The sequence below is a fragment of the Juglans regia genome, chromosome 3, assembly GCF_001411555.2.
Source record: "Juglans regia cultivar Chandler chromosome 3, Walnut 2.0, whole genome shotgun sequence".
Taxonomy (NCBI): Eukaryota; Viridiplantae; Streptophyta; class Magnoliopsida; order Fagales; family Juglandaceae; genus Juglans; species Juglans regia.
The window spans coordinates 4,790,855-4,809,350 of NC_049903.1; the positions used below are offsets into that span (position 1 = coordinate 4,790,855).

The window sequence follows — 18,496 nt, forward strand, 5'->3', positions numbered from 1 at the left end:
CCAATATATTTACTCACTTTTTTTAAAAAAAGTGTGTGACGCATGCACTTTATAACTTGTAATATCATATATATATATATATATATAATATTATTGTTGCTAATTAATTGGTCTTTGTCCATTTAAATTCTATATACAATATAGGATGATATCTATGCCGCTGTGTGTGTATATATAATATATATCATCGGACCAAGCAGCTAAGCAAAGGATGGAAAGAAAATAAAAAGTTGTGGTAGAGATGAAATCCAAGATTGTGATTATCATGAAGTTAATTCTTGCAGTTACGTACGTGATCATCAGATTAGGATGAGTACTACTACGTACTATACATATCTTGTTATTCAAACTAAATATTGTATATATGTTGAATAGGACTTAATACTGTACAGACGACTATTCTGATCATGAATAAACGAATACAGTTTATATGGCATCCGGCACTATTTATATATATATATATATATATATATATATATATATATAATCGATCGAGTAATCAGCACCATGCATGCAATATTCTCATGTAATTTTATTGTAGGCCAGAAAACATTGATCAATTAATAATATCAAACATGAGTTCATGAAATACAACTCAAATAAACCCAATAAATATTATAAATCCTTCCAAAATGAAGTATTCAAGAAGGACGTACGGGTACTCTTTGTAATTATAAGTTTACAAATGAAAATAAGACACAACATATAGATAGGGAAAGGTACGTAAAAATGGAAGGATGGCATTTCACCAAATCTCTTTTCCACTCCTGCCCTATATATTATAATAGCCTTTTATCTACAATTCTACACTAGGCGGCCTCTTGCGATAATATTATATATACATGACATGAGTTCGGAACAGGTTTATACGAGCAATAACGATTAGTATCATTCATATATCTCGCATCTGTTTCCTTTATATATTCCCTCAAAACTTGCAAGAAGTTCCTAACCTTTGCTTCAAGCTCGTGCACTTTTTGCCTTCAAATACCTCGGGCAAAAGCTCCTCGAAAATCTCCAAGAACAATTCCCATTCATTTTCGCTCATGTCTTCCAAAGAAATTTCCCCCATTTGATCACTCTCGTGGTTAGGTACCGAGAAACTCATGCTCTTCATGAAACCCCCTACCTTACGATTGTCACAGCCATCGTTGTCGTCGCTGCCTTGATTCTCCCTGACATCAAAGGTTTCGTGAAAATGGTCTTGATTTTCCTCGTGTATTAATGGAGGCAATACTGCCTCAGTATTCATCGACCCTGTTGATGAAAACCTTGATATATTAAGTGGCTTAGCTACCACAGTATGGCTCTTCAAGAGTTGTGGAAGATCTAAGAAATCACTAAAACTATCTCCGTTTTCTTTGTCAAATTGAAATATTTCCTCTTCTTTTCTTGTTTCTTCTTCGCTACAATCATCATAAAGAATATTCGGCAAGCTAGCCTTGGCTTGGGCGCAGAGATTCTCGAGGATACTCAAATTTTCTTCCCCGCAGCCAAAATCCCGAGTCATCATTTCACCAATATCGGCAAGACAAAGCCCAGTTGCTGCTGCTCGCTTCAAGAAAATAGTGCAAACCACGAGTACCCGGATAGAGGACTCTCTTATAGAAGGAAGCTCAGTCCTTAGAAGCTCGGCATCTTTAAACGGATCAAGGTTAGAAATGTACTCAATTTCGTACTCGGAGAAAGGAACCGAGGCTTGAGGCCAATGCAGCCACTCAAAATATGGATCATCAAGCCATTCAGGGAGGCAAAGCCCATGGTCAATGGGGACAAGCTCAGCAACCCCAGCCGCATTGTTATCATGCTCATGCTTCTTAACAAGTATGTTTCCAGCATGTCTATCAAGATTCAGGAGTCTGATATCGAAAGCCCCTATCCGGTGAACTGATGACACTGAGAAGCCAGAAGAGCCTAACTCTCCTGCATCGTATTTGTGGTCTACAAATCGTTGGAGTGAGGCAATCTTACGTTGTGCAGCCGGAACTTTGGCTTCAATATCATTAACGGCGCCACAGAATGCAACGCGAGAGATTTCTACTAACGCTGTCGGAGGAACCCCGGCAAAGCCGCCATGGTCAAGAAGATAAGCAGCCGATTCACGAACGCCGGCTTCACCTATCCTGACTGAGCGTTTCAACCCAGGCTGGCCGAGCATCAGACCGCCAAAGCCTTTTGGATTGTTAAAAGCTAGAGGTTCTTCGTCTATTGGCTTTGCCACAGCAATATTATCGCCATTTCGGCTACGCAAGAAGTAGGCACCGCCTAACCCACTTGACACCTGCATGGGATCGACTCCAGAGGCCAGAGCTATGGCAACTTCAACCACGAGAGCACGGAGTCTAGGATCCTGACGGCCACCAAGAATGTCAATCCTTGGATTTGCGTCGAACTCTTCCTCCACTGTGGTGGTTATGGAAAGGCATGGGGTGGATAAGCTTCGGTGGATGTTATCGGCTTGATCAAATGCTTGCTTTAAGGAATGGGTTAGATTGTTTTGGCTATGTTCAAGAAATTTCTGATCGAGGTGAGTATAGGATTGGAGTCTGCATCTCTGGGATCGGCTAAAAGGCTTAAATCCATGATGTTGATCGACCGCTACGGCCATTTTGAAGAATCTCATGCAGGTGAAAATGGCAGCAGCGGATGCCAAGGGCAGCTGATCTTCTCAGAGGACCCCCCACCCTGAGGATTAGAGTTCCAATGCAGGCGTATTTATTAGTCAAGTAATTAAGCACAATCATCTAGGATTATAATTAGCAAGCAATGCAAACTACACGTACGTGATCATATATGTGTATCAGAATAAAGAATCTCATGCTTTTGTGACTGAATCACATAATTAATGTCTTACATTTTTCATTCACTACAAGAAAAGCGAATTTCGTAGTAAATAATTTTTTATAAATAAACGTTTTTCTTGTAGTAATTTCTTTAACAATATTGATCTAATATCAACAATTAAATTATCATTCTTATAATTAATTAGATATATAACAAACTTAAAAAGCCTGGAATAGGGACAAATGACAATATATATATATATATATATATATAGTTTTTACAAATGACAGTACTACTACTACTACTAGTAGGCCAGAAATGATTTTATCACGTTACCCAATATTGGCATACACAGGGTCGACTCCCAAAAGTCTTAAACTGGGATCATTCCTTTATGCTGGGATCAATCGGACTACCGGCCAATTTTCACCCAATATTTGTTCTCGAATCCAACATAACCTGAATGTAGTCCAAGTGCGAAGGGATCATTAACCCAAAGAAAAAAAAAAGAAAGAAAGACGAAAACCATATGATCGATATATCACATATATATATATATATTGATGTTACGTTGAATTGAATGAATATTCACATATACATATATTGAAAGAAGATGGACAAAAACTATACAGACGTACATGAGAGCCAATTATCCTCAAGTCGTTCGCACATAAATCGCCACGATTTTCTGAAACATATATAAGAATTAATAGATCAACATCATGCATGCACGAGTACTAGTAATAATTCTTTCAACGTTGAAACAACCTGTTTTCGAAAGAAATTATAGCTAGTGTATGAATTATATCGAGTTAATTGAAAAAATCAAAGAAAAGGAATCAGAGAAGAGTACATGCACGTACGGTACATCGTACATGAATGCATGCATGTGATGATCACATTTTTTTCGTATAATCCAAAGCAAATACTACGAATATATACACATGCATGCACAATTAACCGACGTACGATCAAAGAAATTAATGAGAGAGGGGGCAGAGAGAGATAGAGAGAAGCAGACCCTGAACACTGGTTAAGGCATTCAGGTATACGAACGAACAGCAACGGGAGCGTGACAGAACCAGATCACCAAATGATCGATGAACCCCCACCACCCCCAGCACTACCACTATCTAATATTGTGTCTGCCCGCGCCCCTCCCTGGCCTGCTGCTCTCCCCTCTTAATTTCTATTTTCCATTCTTATATATGTTTCTTCGTCGTCGTAGATTTATTTTTAAATTGCTAATTAACAATTGACCTCTCTCTCTCTCTCTCTCTCTCTCTCTCTCTCTCTCTCTCTCTCTCCCTGTGACTGTGAAAAAGGTGTGGTCGTCGTACGTTGTCCATCTCTTTCTGGTTCTTGGAGTTTAACCTGGGTCCTGCATGCGTGCCTCATCTCAACCGTCCATACATAATTAGTTTCTTCCTAAATAACGTCTACATTGTTTTCCCCGTGCTCCTATTTTCTCTCTTGCCAAACGGTTTCCTATTTCCGACATTAACGTCGCGCCATTCTTTTTTGAGTCTAATTAACTGTATTTTTGGTCGGTGATCCAATCTTTATCTGCCACCTAACGCAAAGATATGGAACTAGAAGCGTACTACGTACCTCACGTGGCTTAGTCTGGTTGGTTTTGTTCCATGACATCTTTTTTTTTGCTTTTTCTAATTTCCTTGTTTGGACTGGTATTCCGGTGGTGCAGGCCCAATCACTGCAGCCTGGCAATTTGACCAAAATCATACCAGTCTAGGATGAACCAAAAATAATACCCTCTCCCACTCAAAAAAACCCTTTAATCCGAAAGTATAGGGATTTGACACTCATTTTATCACATTGTCATCCTTCTCCATTTTCTCATTTCTATTTCTATTTTTTTTTTATAGGATCCTATTTCTATTTTATTGTGTTTGCAAAATCATCATTTGTCTCAAAATTTTAAATTAATAAGAAGAGATCAATTTAGTTATTTATATTTATTCTAACACTTTCTCTCACGTGTGCATAGACTCTACTTCAATAAATAGATCTAATATGTGAAATATTTAATTAAATATAATTCAATTTAAAGTCAAAATTTAAATTCAAGACGTCTACTCTGATACCACGTGAAATTATCACTTATCTTATAAATTTAAATTAATAAAAAGATGTAGATTTAATCACTTATATTTATCTTAACCGATCATATAACATTATCCATAATCTTTAGATAAACTATTTTTTAAAAAAAGAAAATTAAAAATTAATGGATAATGCGTCGTTAGAATGTAATAAATAATACCATAACTCTAATTTGAAGGTTACTAACTACAATATCCAAAAAATAGAATTAGAATGGCCAAACTTTGAATAAAAAATATAGCAAGCATGCTACGCTGCTTTTTGCTAATAACCAGACTTTCACTGATGAGAAAGAATACTTCCTCCAGGAACATTGTTACTAACTAGCATCTCCATTATTATTCCATCATATTTTTTAACAATGTGAGGATTTATGAAGAGAGGATGAACATTATACGAATTATTGTGAGAATTTGGATGATTCAAGAGGGGGGTGGTAGTTGCAGGCGTATAATTAAAATATGCAGGCAGCATTAATTTAGTGGACCACCAGAGTCTCCTTTTGTGGAACGGCAGTTAACTCTGATGCCACCGGCAACTTTTCCTTCCCATTGGGAACCAGCTGTTTCTGATCAGTACTCGTGGCTGCTGTTTCTTCATTCACTTGAACTTCATTTTCTCCCACAGGATATGATCTTCCACTACCTCGTACGAGGTCTTTAATGGTGGTTTTGAGTTGATTGTCCTTCATCAACGATTCCAGCGTCACATGTACACCTGAGAACAACAGAATCCCAAAGAGAAATGAAGAAAAGATCACGATATGCAATTCTAATATCTCAGGTGGAAACAGAAGCACAGCTTGGATAAACTTAGTTTAGTCTTTAATAGAGAATCTCGATACATACGGTATCTCCAGTAGTGCTTTGGATTTGTGGGGTCATTTATTGTTTCCTCTGCTGCAGGCCGTGTTGTGTATTCTTCTTTCAGTGCCAACAGATCCTGATCACCAAATGACACACATAATTTATATATATATATATATATATGCAACTGAATACACGTTTATCAATCAGTACGACGTTTAATGCATGAATACAATCACAGGGAAGCCACAGGGATTTTTAGTATTGTGTTCCATACTGGACTTCCCACATCGACATTGAAGTTTTGAATGCGAAGTTGGAAGATATGACACAGTGTGTTCTAGAACAGCACCAAAGAACGTCTAAGTCCAAGTTAAAGAGGGTGGCTCATCTTTCTGGTTTGACTGTTGGCTTTCGAGTGGGCCTCTCAGTGCTTCAAATTTTTTAATTCAACAACCTGGTCTACATATAAAAGACGTGTGGGTGGATGGAAGGTGGGATGAAGAGCAACTTGTGACTCTGGTCGGAGAGGAGAAAATGAGGCAGATAGTGCATCAAATTAAATCTGGGAAGGAGGGACGGGATATGGTCATTTGGAAGCTTGCCAGTGATGGAAATTTCTCCTCGGCAAGTGCATGGGATGTTACTCGGATAAGAAGAACTGAACAACCAGGGATGGAGTGGATTTGGCATAGTGTTGTGCCCAAAAAAATTGCAGTTTGTATGTGGAAAGCTTAGGTTAATGGCTTGGCTACGGATGATCGGTGTCAGTCTCAGGGCATTCACCTTGCGTCACAATGCGATTGTTGTCCTTTAGGAAGTTGTGAATCTATTGATCATGTATTGGTCTCAGGGGAGATAGCAGTACAAGTCTGGGAATTTGCTTAAACAGAATTGGGAATTCCGCTTTTGATGACATGGTCTTGGTGGGCGCAGGTGCTGCACTGGTTTTCTTTGGCCAAAAAGTCATCTCAACGTGGTGTCCTCATTGGCATATTACCATGTATTATCACATGACAGCTTTGGTTGCCGCGCTGTAAAGCACGGATGGAGGGAGTTTCCGAGTCGCCGGAGAGTGTATGGCTGGCAGTCAAGGTGTGGTTGCGGAAGCTGTCTGCCATTCTTTTGAAGAGCAGGTCTCTCTCCCCTGTTGATAGAGCAGTTCTCCAGGCCTTGGAGATACCTATCTGTCAAGTGAAGAGTAGAAGGTCCAAATTGATTTTCTGGAAGAAATCATCTGAAGGTTGGATCAAGCTAAACGTGGATGGGAGTTGTAGAGGGAACCCTGGCAACTGTGGTGGTGGAGGGGTGATAAGGGACGGTTTGGGAAATTTTATTGGAGCTTTCTCTGCACATTTTGGTCATGGCACAAATAATATGGCAGAGTTGCGTGCTCTGCTAGTGGGAGTGTGCATGTGTAAGGACATGGGTTTCACACAGTTGGAAATTGAGTGTGATTCAATGGTTGTTAACAAGGTGTTGGCTAGGAAGTGTTTGTTATGATACCTGTGGGATTACTGGGATGAGATCCTGTCGCTGCTTCATGGACTTCGGTTTTCCATTGCTCATCAATATAGGGAAGGCAACACCTCGGTAGATTTTCTTGAGCGTCAGGGGGAGGAAGGAAAGGAAGGAAGATACACGGATTGGCATTCTCTACTAAGGCTTTTGAAGGGTAAGCTCAAAGTGGATAAGCTGGGGCTACCAAACTTTAGAAACTGAGGTTTTTCCGATGATGAACAGATTTCAGTTTGGGTCGATATGGTTTTTGGTAACTATTTTTCTAATGTGTATTCAGATAGGCTTGTTTAGATTGTTTGCTTGTTTTATTGGTTTTAGCTTATTGTATAGGTCTGTTTTGATTTTATTAGTTTTGATGCATGGGATGATTTTATTTGATTACTTGTAAATCCCATGTGGCCTACTTGTTACCACGGTTTTCCTCCATCACAAGTAGAGGCTTTTAATAAAATTGGACCCGTCCTCTTTGAAAAAAAAAAAAATCACCATCACAATACCTGAAGAGGGAAAATCGCCCACATTGATGGGGCTTCCACATGTTGCCTTAAGATGAAATGTGCAATATCTGGAACGCATTGACTCGGCGGCAACATGTCAGACCCAACTACATTCTTAAAGAATCGACGTCTTCTTTCTTCATCTTCTTCCCACCAAGCACGGAGGGTTGAGCAGTCATGGCAGGATGGAGCACATACCTGACAAATAAGATGAAGATCCTATAACTTAAGTAGGAGGTATTTCAGCAACAAAACCAGATTGCGATATCCAAAATCCTGAGATTTATCAGGAAAAAGAAAAGGGGCTATTAAGTTCGAAGATTTGTTGTACATGGTTCACACAACAAATTCTGAAACCATCTATGCCAAAAGAAAAATTACATGAATAATACAAATGCGAAATATGAAATCAAATCCTGCTCTGCCACTGCATTCTAAGTGTTCGTAATGAAAATATTTCGTGTTTTTTTTTTTTTTCAATTTGCAATTATGATTCCAGATATTACGCCAGAAGGCTAGCCAAGAAAAATAAACTACTAGTATTCCATTCAAGTAGCACCCATCTGCACCCAAATATAATGGCTCAAGATTGACGAACAGTATGAAAAGGTCTTACCATCATATAGTATTGTACTGAAATGATCCATTTTAGGACTCCATAAAATAATGTCATAAATGGGCACATAGTCGACTAGCAATATCACAGGATCTTACCGACATGTAGCCATATTGAGAAGGAATACCAAACTCCAAATCAGGTTCACTAGGCATACGTTGAATGCGCAAACCTATTAGTGCCAACTCTTGCATGACCTGCATCAAAATTAAACTGTTAGAAGACATTTTTAGTCAAACACAGTCCAAACCAGAAAGATGACTCTCCGTAGGAAAAGGGAAGAACCAGGAATTGCTCTATGAACATACAGGGTGGACACAAGAAGGAATAAGACCCAGATCTTCCCCGCAGGCTAACATATCTGATGCGTCAAGGAGGGCAGGCAGGGTCTTCAAAGCATTTTGCCGCCACAGACTCTCTTGCCGATGGAAATAGTAATCATAGTATAATCTTTTCAGAACATTTTTGCTGTTTCATTGAATGGCAAGTAAGCTGTTATGTTGGTACGAGATTTGAGAAAAGGGAAAGTAGAAATAATTCTTTTGGCCACCGAGAAAAGTTAACCAACATTATTCAACTATGGATACACATAAATAAGTATAAAATGCAGTGTTTGCTAAAGAGCTCTCAAGTATATGTATGGAATAACCTTTTTTTTTATAGGTAAATGTATGGAATAACTTATCAAAAAGTATATGTATGGAATAAGCTCATTTCCCACACTAAAAAGAGATCTCAAGTACCTGTGATCATCCAAATCCTTAAAATTTGAAGTATCCTCAAGATTGAAACGAGGATAGAACTTCCTTGGATCCTCTGAATCTCTGATAAGAACTATATTCTGCAGGAGCAATTGAAAAGTTCAAATCTAAGACTAGGTAACTAATGGCAATTCTAAACAACCCACATAACACTAAATACAAGTTCCCTGTATATAATCCACCTAAAATGATTAACAAACAGTTCATGAGTTGAGATAAAAAAAAATAATAATAATAATAATAATAAAATAGTTCTCTCTTTGAAATTACCCGAAGAAGATCAAAAAGATCATGCCGAGTCTTGTTTTCACTCTCCAACAGCAATGAACTTTCTGCACATGACTTCAGCTTGGCAGCAATTTTTTTCTCCGTATTGCAGTCCTCTTTAAACTAAAGAGAAAATAAAAACTATTTTGTGAGGCCCCTCGGTCTGATGTTTGACAGAAAATTCTGAACTAACCCTCCAAAGATAACGATTAATCTAGGAAACATATAAATCACTTTATCCGATAAACTATTAGTATCACCTCATAACAGTGCTTCTGATATTCATTAAGAAAATTTGAGGCAATAAAAGTCCAATAAGCTCCAAATTTATGCTGAATCGACAAAGAAAAGAGATAAACATCAGTATAAAAGTGCAGAGTAAAACCTTACAACAAAGAATTGAATAAGTTAGGTTTGGAGAAATCAGATTACAGCTAACAAGAAATTTAGTAACCTGTAACAATTCCTGCCGAATATATGGACGACTCAAGCGATCAAAGTCCCATATTCCTTCTCTTTCAAGTTCTTCCTACAGAAGAAGAAAACTAATTATGAATAGAAACACTGAATAAACAAGAAAAACCAACTGCTTCTCTTTGCAGCTACCATGGTCTACCTTCTACCCTCATTTATCCTAAGAATAAACTAGCTCCTTGATTGGAAAACTATAACTTTACCTGACTCAAAGGGATAGAAGGTCGAAACTTTCCAACTAGACCTGTCATGGCATGTTCTGGAAGCTCCCAGATTCGAAAGAAACCCAATATGTGATCAATCCTGTAAGCTGTAAAGTATTTTGCCATCTGCATAGGAACAAAGACAAAGAACCTTTGGCTTATACATGAAAGTTAGGGAAGGAACACAATACTAAAACCAGGGCACAATGAGGAAAGGACATTTTACGGGTAAATGAAACCATCCACCATGGGTTACAACCGCTTCATCACTTGCACTCATATACTTCAACTTGCAACTCGGACTATGTTTTAAAATTTCAGAATCATTTTACACCTCTTCCATAAAAAATAGTTGTTAACAGGACAAAACCAGATGTGAAAAGACATGAATACCCTTAAAAGCTTATTTTTAACATCAAGGATAAATTTTTTCTTTCCACACACGTCCATTCAAATTAACACCATTTTTTTTTTATGGATGGGCCCAAACACAAATGACACTCTGTTAAAATTTATAAGCATAAAAAAAAGGAGATATTCTTGGGGTAAAATTTCATCTACTTTTAGATAACAAAACCTGGGTTAATCGAGCCCTCCACCAAGAATAGTTGTCCTTTGACATTTCCTCCCAGTTATAAGTAGGGAATCCCCAGTTCTGCCCATTTTTATCAAAATAATCAGGAGGTGCTCCGGTAGATGTGTTCATGCGAAATAGATTTGGATGGACCCAGGTATCCACACTGTTTCTGTCAACACCAATAGGGAGGTCTCCCTTCAATACCACTCCTTTCTTTCTAGCATATCCCGCAGCGGCTGACAACTGTCATTATGTGATGTTAGATATCAATCAGATGCCTTTTTGTTCATTAGCGTGAATTGATGTAGAAATATGAGACAGAAAAATTCTACTTACTTGTAAATGTAAATGGAATTGGATATAGTAATGGAAGCAAATTACGTCATGGTGCAAGCTGTCTTTTGCGACTAATTTCTCAAGCTGAAAGCAAAGGGAAATTATTGTAACAGATATGGAAGTACCTGCAATGAAAAAATCAACTCCCCGCTAGACTGAAAATAAGTCACAAGTATTATTACCTTATTTTTTGAATACTGGGAAAACCGACCCCATTGGCTATGATCTGATGTTTCAAAAAAGTCCCGCAGAAAACAGAAGGCCGCATAGGGTTTTAACCAATCCTTGTCCATTAAAACACATAATTCAGTATGGAAATTAAGTTTCAAAAGAGAGCAACTGAAAATAAATTAAGTCCAAATGCAGCTAGCAAATGGAAACAGTATAATTCCAAAGACAGAAATACCTCATTCTCAGAGAAATATTTCTGAAAGGATTTGGAGTGAAGTATTAAATCTTTCTCCCGGGCAAAAATTTTCTTGGCAATTGAAAGTTTAGTAGCCATAGTAGCCTCATAATCAACATCCTGCATAGATACAAACCTAAATGTATTAGTATAAATGGATAGTACGTGGAAGAATGAACCATCATTACCATAAATTGGCCAGTAAAAATTTTATAATTGTCCGTCATGCACCAGAAAGATAATCACCACAGATGAAGATGACACAACTTGATCTTTTAAAATATGTAAATGCAAATAGAGCAATACGAGATTCAGCTTCTTAATATTTTTATTCTTTTCAAACCAACCCAATTTCCTTTTCTTTATAAATAAACTGTTGTGTTTGAATTCTGTTGGATTAATTATTCAAATCATTGCTGAGGTCAAGAATGTGGGTAAAAGTAAAACAATAATTTTTTTTTTAATTTTTTTGTCTTACATATATAGCAGATTAGGGCATTTATTTAATTTTTTAGCTAATTCCTAACAGAATTTCAAGTAAAATTCGTTATCATATATAGATTTGAAAATAGATGTAGCAGATTCTTCATCACAGAATTTAAAGTAAAACTCGTCTCCTTTTCACTGAAAACGAAAGCAAGCTAAAATGCATCTAGCCAAGTAAGGTAAGTTGCATCCCAGCTAACGATTTATTCAGGGGTTTTTGGACTTTTCGGCAGACCAACACTACCAGTTATGATAGTATCATGCAAAACAAGGGGTGAGGGTTCACTTTCAAGGGACGCTTGATATGAACCCGTGGCGCACCAACGCTACACAAATATACGTACCAAAATTAATTCAGGGATGTAAGCAATGGAGAAGTATGTACTATAAAGCCTCATTTGGAGAATGGGATAAGACGAGAAATCCGTAAATAGTAGTGAAATTGTTTGAGTTAAGATGTTTTATTGGATTTTGGGAAATGAGAGAAAAATTTGAATAAAAATATTATAAAATTAAAATATTGTTAGAATATAATTTTTTAATATTATGTTTGTATTGGAATTTGATAAAGTCTTTTTTTTTTTTTTTTTTTTTTTTTTTTTGTGTTTTGTTTGGAAGTTTGGGAAAGTTGTAATGATTATGTAATGATGCTTTGTCAACAGCTATAAGCAAGTATCAACTAGAAAAGGCATCTTCATTCAAGGTCTGGGGAGCTTGCTAAAAATGTTACATATCATTTGGCAAAATGGATAACTAGACTATATAATGCCAATCATCACAGGAAAAAAATGTTGGAATGGTTACCTTTCCATCCAACCGTTGTTTTGCCTCCTGAATCTCTTGCTGTTAAGAAAGAAAGGAAACAAGGCAAGACAAGCACTTCAGGTATCCGCATAAATTATGGGAAAAAGTGTCCATTTGTTTGAATGAAAAATTAAAAGGTCAGGCACATCACCTTGATATCATCTGGAATACTTTCTGAAAGTGCCTGAACTTTCAGGTATAATGGATGCAATGCAAATACAGAAAGTGAGCTGCATGATCAAGACAATAGAGGAAAAATGTTTGTCAGATCACAATTGCACATCTATGACAATTATTCAAGTATATTTGAACTGAAAAAAAGAATGTGACAGAAAAGTGTAAGATGTCATTAATCTCATACAGAGACAATACAAAAGAAGCAAGAGGATTCATGAAACTAATCCAAGTGGTAAGTTCAATTTCAACAACCCTAATTGTATTGAACTCACCAAAAAGACAATGTGAAACATTTAAAGTATCATTACTGTCTAACAATGAAGACTAGAAGAAGGGGATTCGTAGAAGTAGAGAAAACAGTAGGTTACTTCCATTTCTTGCCAAGCGGCCGGGCGAAGCTCTACAGCCCAAATAATAATTTTTATATGAAACTTGGGCTTGAGCATACCAGCCAAAAGTAATACCTGTAAGGATATGAATCCCACCACATCCCATGCACGGATGTATCGTTGATTGGTAAAAGCTGAACTAAATGGAACCCAGAATCCACAGCCCAGTCAACAAGTAACTTCAGGTCAAGGAACTCTCCAACTCCAAGATCAGATTCCGACCTAACAGAAAACATGGGCACTGCAACACCAGCACCACGCCAAGGTAATTCCTGACAAAATAATTCAATAGATAAGAACCAAAGCTCCTCAGCAGCACAACAATCACGTGTATAGAATATAGGTCCAACAACATACTCGAAACAAGCCATCTGAAAGGAAAATGTATCTTGGTTGATTATCTGAGGAGCCAACTGCTAGTTCCCGATTGGGACCTGTTTCTAAAGAGAATTTTCCTGCCTTTCCATACTTACTATACTTAAATGTGGAACAACCATCAAGGAAAACTGTTGATGGGATGGTAAATTGGCAGATGTGCAAAGGAAAAAATGCACTATGCTATCAAATTATTGAAGATGAAGGCAAAAAGGATATTGTATTGGTAGATCACCCTTTCGTAGCACACAATCACCTTGCCAGATTGAATTACCAGCATAGCTAAGTTTAAACCCATCCTGAATCTTCCATTGTCCCAACTTTACATGGCTACCTATCACATAAACCTGCACAAGTCCGGCTTCAATTATCTAACAAGAAGCGAGGTGGAAAAGATTATCAACAGAATTTATACATATCAAGTTATATTCAAAAAGCAGTAAAAATCTCATCAGAAGGAAAGAACTATACTGATGTGTCTTCTTCTACATTTGGGCAGCAAATTTTGAATTGGATGAGAAGTGTATCTGCTGACAAACAGAAGTAAACAATATATCACTAAGAAAAAACCACTGTTCACAACTGAATAACACATCGGAAGTTGCTAAAGTGCTCCAACTGCATTCAATTACCTTCCCCTTCCAGGTTATTCTGAATGGAACCTAGAGGTCTCTCTACATTCAGATTCCAACTTCTGTTAAAGATGACATTTTTGAATGCGCTTCTGAAAGGGAGGTCATCAGAACCAGTCTGGATTTGTTCGAGACAAATTTTTTAGTAAAATTTTCAATGTCAAGAAACAAACACTACTGTAAGTAAATTATAGAAGCCGTATAAAAAAGAAATTACAGTTGAATAATTTTCATCTTAAAAAAGAGAACCATGGTAAAACCTCAACCCAATGTCTGAAGGGATGCTATTCAGACGGAAGCTAACCTAGCTGAATCTGAGTCAACCAAAGCTACAATAGCTTGAAATTCTCTGATGCAAAATGGGGGAGACAACCCCAATCAATCTAGGAATCAGCGGGCTGAGGTATTCAAGGAAACTCGAAGCTTTAGCAACATAATATGTCACTTTGTCTAATGCAATCTTAAGACACAAGAATAATTGTGTTCAAATGAGGAAAGGCTATTACTTCTTTACCGCAGTGTTGAGCAGCCACCTTTCATACGGTATCACATATTAAACAAAATAACATGATATCTATGAATATTGATTAAAAAAGGAAGGGTACCTAAAAGTTATTGATCATGAATGTGTTTCTTATTGCTACTGTAGTTACTACCATAGTGGAACTAGATCTTCCGTCCTTTTGTTAAATTTCCTCTCAAGATTTGTCTTAAATTCTCTGGCATCATGACTTATCCTCTGAGCATGATGGAAGACACATTTATTCATCAACAATCAAAGCATTGAATATTGGGTTCAAGTTTTCCAATAAAAGCTTACTGTGGCAGCACTAGGAATATCTAAGGAAAACTGATCAAGAGAAGCATGTGATTACAACATATAACGACATGCGTGACTTCTTGACTTCTATAAAGTGATCTATCGCTCCCTTTTTTATGTCCTCGTTAATATTTTTTTCCTTGATTACAGAAAAGACTCTCATTCCATTTGATGACAGAAAAGAATGAGAAATAAAACTAAATTATGGGGGAAAATTCAGATTTTACAACTATGCTATGCTCGAGTGGTTATCCTGAGAAGCTTTCCTTTCTTACCCTTTTAAGCAACCAAACTACATAATGGAATAAGCAGAGATTAGTGAATGTGAGCATCTACTTAGAACTTGCAACAAAGAAATAAAAGTCGGGGGCCAAGCCAAAAAAAAGAAAATTACAACAAGGCACTTTCAACGAACATGACATCCATAGGAATATAGTAATGCTACAACTGGTTGCAGAGAAACAGAGAAAGCCAGGAAAAAGGAGGAAGTTTAGAATTTTAAGCCTTTTGTTTTGTACTGTGAATAGATTCCAGATTTGATTCAAAAGAAACTAAAAGTTCCACCTTCCAAAACGAACCAAAGCAAAAAGGTACAAAGAAGAGATTATTATAACGTCACATTTTCGATAAATTGAACTTGTTATAATCGAAGGACACTCTGAAAATTAGAAATACCCAGAGCAGAAATCTCGTGGAATCTGAAACATCAGCAATGACTATGATGCCACTAAAAGTAGCTACGTTGTACTTTCAGAAGGAATATAAAGAAACCTTCAAAAGTAGTTAAATGCGTAAAGCAATTTAGAGAGAGAAGCAAAGCAGCACCTGCCAAAGGTCGTGGAATTCCACGACCTCACCATGCTGAATCCCCTCCGACAGGAGCAGTTTTCGTCTCTTTCCCATTTCCCATCTCAGAATATTCTTATCATCGTCCACCACATAATAATTATACTCGCACCCGAAACCACTCGGAACCGCAACACTTCCAGTCCATACGAGCTCGTCACCTTGATGAACAGGGTTCAGTAACAGGCCCTTCTTGACATTCCATGAACCAAGAACTGTCTCAGAGCCGCATACAAGCAGGCTCTGACCCCAGTGCGTATAGTATGGCAATCTGAAGCTCACATTCACTGATTTCGTTGACTTGGTCCCAGAAAGCAGTCCCAAATTCATCATTTATTTGAAAATTGGATCTGCCCCAGATGAAAATCCTCAATATCTAGCATAGCCCAAGCGAAACTTGTTAGTATTATGATACACAGATTGACTTGCAGATTCAACCAGAAAATACAAGTAATTGACAAAACCCAGAAAGGCGGAGATAAATAATTCAGAGAATTGAGTCGAGCTTCTACTTGCTTTAAGAGAAAATGATTAGGACCCAGATAAAATCCTCGAATTTTAGATTGAAACTAATCGAATTCAAATGAAACACGAACTACTAGTAATCACCTTTACTTGAATTTGAAGATATATATTTCCACGTTAACTCGGAGGAGTGATGGTTTATCAACGAGAAGGAGTGGAGAAGAAACAAGGGGCTCTGAGAGTGGAGCTTGTTCGGATCGAAGAAACAACAGAGAACACAAAATATAAAATGTTATCACTTTCCCTAGTCCAGATTTTTTGGTAGAAAAAAGTTGATAGATTTTAAGCGTGAAGATGTGAGCGACACAGACAGATGGTGTTTGCGGTGCCGTGGAATTATTTAAGATATTTTTTTCAGGAGAAAACTGGAAGGGAGTGTCAATTATCTTTTTGTAGGAATAGCAATCGATGATGCAGCTTTCACGGGAGAATCACACAGTGACAGTTGGCTGAGAGACAGAAATTGGCGCTCCTCCGACTGTGTCCACATCTCTTTTATTTAGTTGCAAACAAAGGTGTTTAAAATCCGTGATCTTCCATTGCCATTTTCCTTTAATTTTTCTTAACAAGTGAAGGTATTATTAGGTTGATTTTTTCAGAGTCTGATATTTATTTCTCTTAGCAGAAGTAGCAGAGATGGGTGACATTTTGGGTTGGTAGTAGAATCATGGTTTTCACACTCTGTTTTGTGGTCTTTTACTTTCTTTTCTTTTTTCGATTAATCAAAATATAAGTGAGAAATTAGAATGCCGATCCCTATTAAAACCTTCCAATATTTTTTAAAGGAGAAAAATATAACACTAGTAGAAAATAAATATTACATGTATTAATAGAAAATAAATGTTACATGTATTTTTTAAGGAAAATAAATTAGGAGCCCCAGAAAACAAAACAAAAACAGAGGTTTTGTCCTTTTCGGCCCACTCTTCCCGACACACTCTTCCTCAAGGAGCCGACACTTGGACATTACTCTATTCGTATATACGAGAGTAAAATAAGATGAGAATATAGTATATAATATTACTCTATTCGTATATACTAAAGAACTTCCACTCTATATAATAAAGCTCTGAAAATATTCTTAAGAAAGTATTTCTGAGAGAGAAATGGTCTGAAGAATATTTGAATTTAAAAAATCTATTCATCATCCTAACTTTCATCATTGTCTCATCATCTCATGATATGGTATTAAATGATAAGTTTACAAATAAAATATAATAAATAATCTCTAATCATCTAATGACACATCATAAAATAATAGAAAGATGATAAAAATTAAAATGATGAGGAGCATTATTCATTTGAATTTGTAACTCACCTCAACCCATTCCTTCTCGTTATTATAATTTTTTTCAAAATAAGATGGCCCAAACTCACTTTAATGGGTTTTGCTCAAACAAAATCGTTCCTATTTATTGTACAGAGATTGACTCTGTAATCTTTCTCACCTTCTTTTCTTTTCACTTTTGGGCTTGAGAATGGCCCAATATGTATACAAGTACGGAGACTAAAGCAGTTTGACCCAAACTACAAGAAGTTTGAAGTTACACGGTGGAGGAAGTCAACCAAAAACTAAGGAATTGTTTGGATAATTAGTTGATCTAACTTATCTCATCTTATTTAATTTAATTATTATAGTTTTTAAAATTTTTAAATAAAATATAATAAATAATTCAACTTTTTTAAATTTAAAAACAAAAATAATATTAAGAAACTTTATTCTAACAATACTTTATTCAATGAAGACCTACGGATAACATGATTAACATAATCATGTTAGTATATATTCACATAAAATATAATAAATAATTTAATTTTTTCGAATCTTAAAATAATAATAATATTAAAAATTAATATTCTAACAATATTTTATTCAACTTTTAACTTTCATTTAAAATCATCTCATTTCAACTCACTATCAAAACCACACGTCAATTTTCTTTCTTTTTCTTTTATCAAAGAAAAATGAAACAATCCAACAAAACAGCACAATATTTTATTTTATTAAAAGGGATGCTATACAAGAGGAGCCCGGTAAGACGGAGGAGGCCAAATCCACAATAGTACTCT

The 18,496-nt window shown here is 36.6% G+C and overlaps 2 protein-coding genes across 2 annotated transcripts; both read right to left on the minus strand.

Annotated features, from left to right (window-relative positions):
• Positions 1-527: 527 nt before the first annotated feature.
• On the minus strand, positions 528-3,992 carry LOC109008131 (phosphatidylinositol 4-kinase gamma 8-like). The gene is made up of 4 exons (XM_018988115.2): positions 3,806-3,992; positions 3,423-3,472; positions 3,121-3,243; positions 528-2,685 (listed from the first exon to the last, which is right to left on the minus strand). Exon 4 carries the CDS (start codon positions 2,621-2,623, stop codon positions 929-931), a length of 1,695 nt encoding a protein of 564 aa, XP_018843660.1. The 5' UTR covers positions 2,624-2,685; positions 3,121-3,243; positions 3,423-3,472; positions 3,806-3,992; the 3' UTR covers positions 528-928.
• A 1,121-nt stretch (positions 3,993-5,113) lies between these two features.
• Positions 5,114-16,866, minus strand: LOC109008132 (4-alpha-glucanotransferase DPE2). The gene is made up of 23 exons (XM_018988119.2): positions 16,511-16,866; positions 15,881-16,277; positions 14,236-14,353; positions 14,075-14,130; positions 13,823-13,950; positions 13,586-13,712; positions 13,304-13,500; positions 12,814-12,892; positions 12,663-12,701; positions 11,373-11,492; positions 11,149-11,250; positions 10,967-11,050; positions 10,631-10,873; positions 10,054-10,179; positions 9,831-9,905; positions 9,637-9,708; positions 9,380-9,499; positions 9,092-9,189; positions 8,657-8,816; positions 8,447-8,545; positions 7,733-7,930; positions 5,757-5,850; positions 5,114-5,625 (listed from the first exon to the last, which is right to left on the minus strand). The coding sequence occupies exons 2-23, from the start codon at positions 16,232-16,234 to the stop codon at positions 5,387-5,389; spliced, it is 2,928 nt and encodes a 975-aa protein (XP_018843664.1). The 5' UTR covers positions 16,235-16,277; positions 16,511-16,866; the 3' UTR covers positions 5,114-5,386.
• Between the last annotated feature and the right edge of the window lie 1,630 nt (positions 16,867-18,496).

Bases quoted from the DNA above. Each gene is read 5' to 3' on its own strand.
- LOC109008131 (XM_018988115.2), bottom strand. From the start codon at position 2,623: ATGAGATTCTTCAAAATGGCCGTAGCGGTCGATCAACATCATGGATTT.
- LOC109008132 (XM_018988119.2), bottom strand. From the start codon at position 16,234: ATGATGAATTTGGGACTGCTTTCTGGGACCAAGTCAACGAAATCAGTG. The intron at 14,354-15,880 runs GTGCTGCTTTGC...GAACAAATCCAG, and splicing joins AATTCCACGACCTTTGGCAG to ACTGGTTCTGATGACCTCCC. The intron at 13,951-14,074 runs GTATAGTTCTTT...GGACTTGTGCAG, and splicing joins ATGTAGAAGAAGACACATCA to GTTTATGTGATAGGTAGCCA.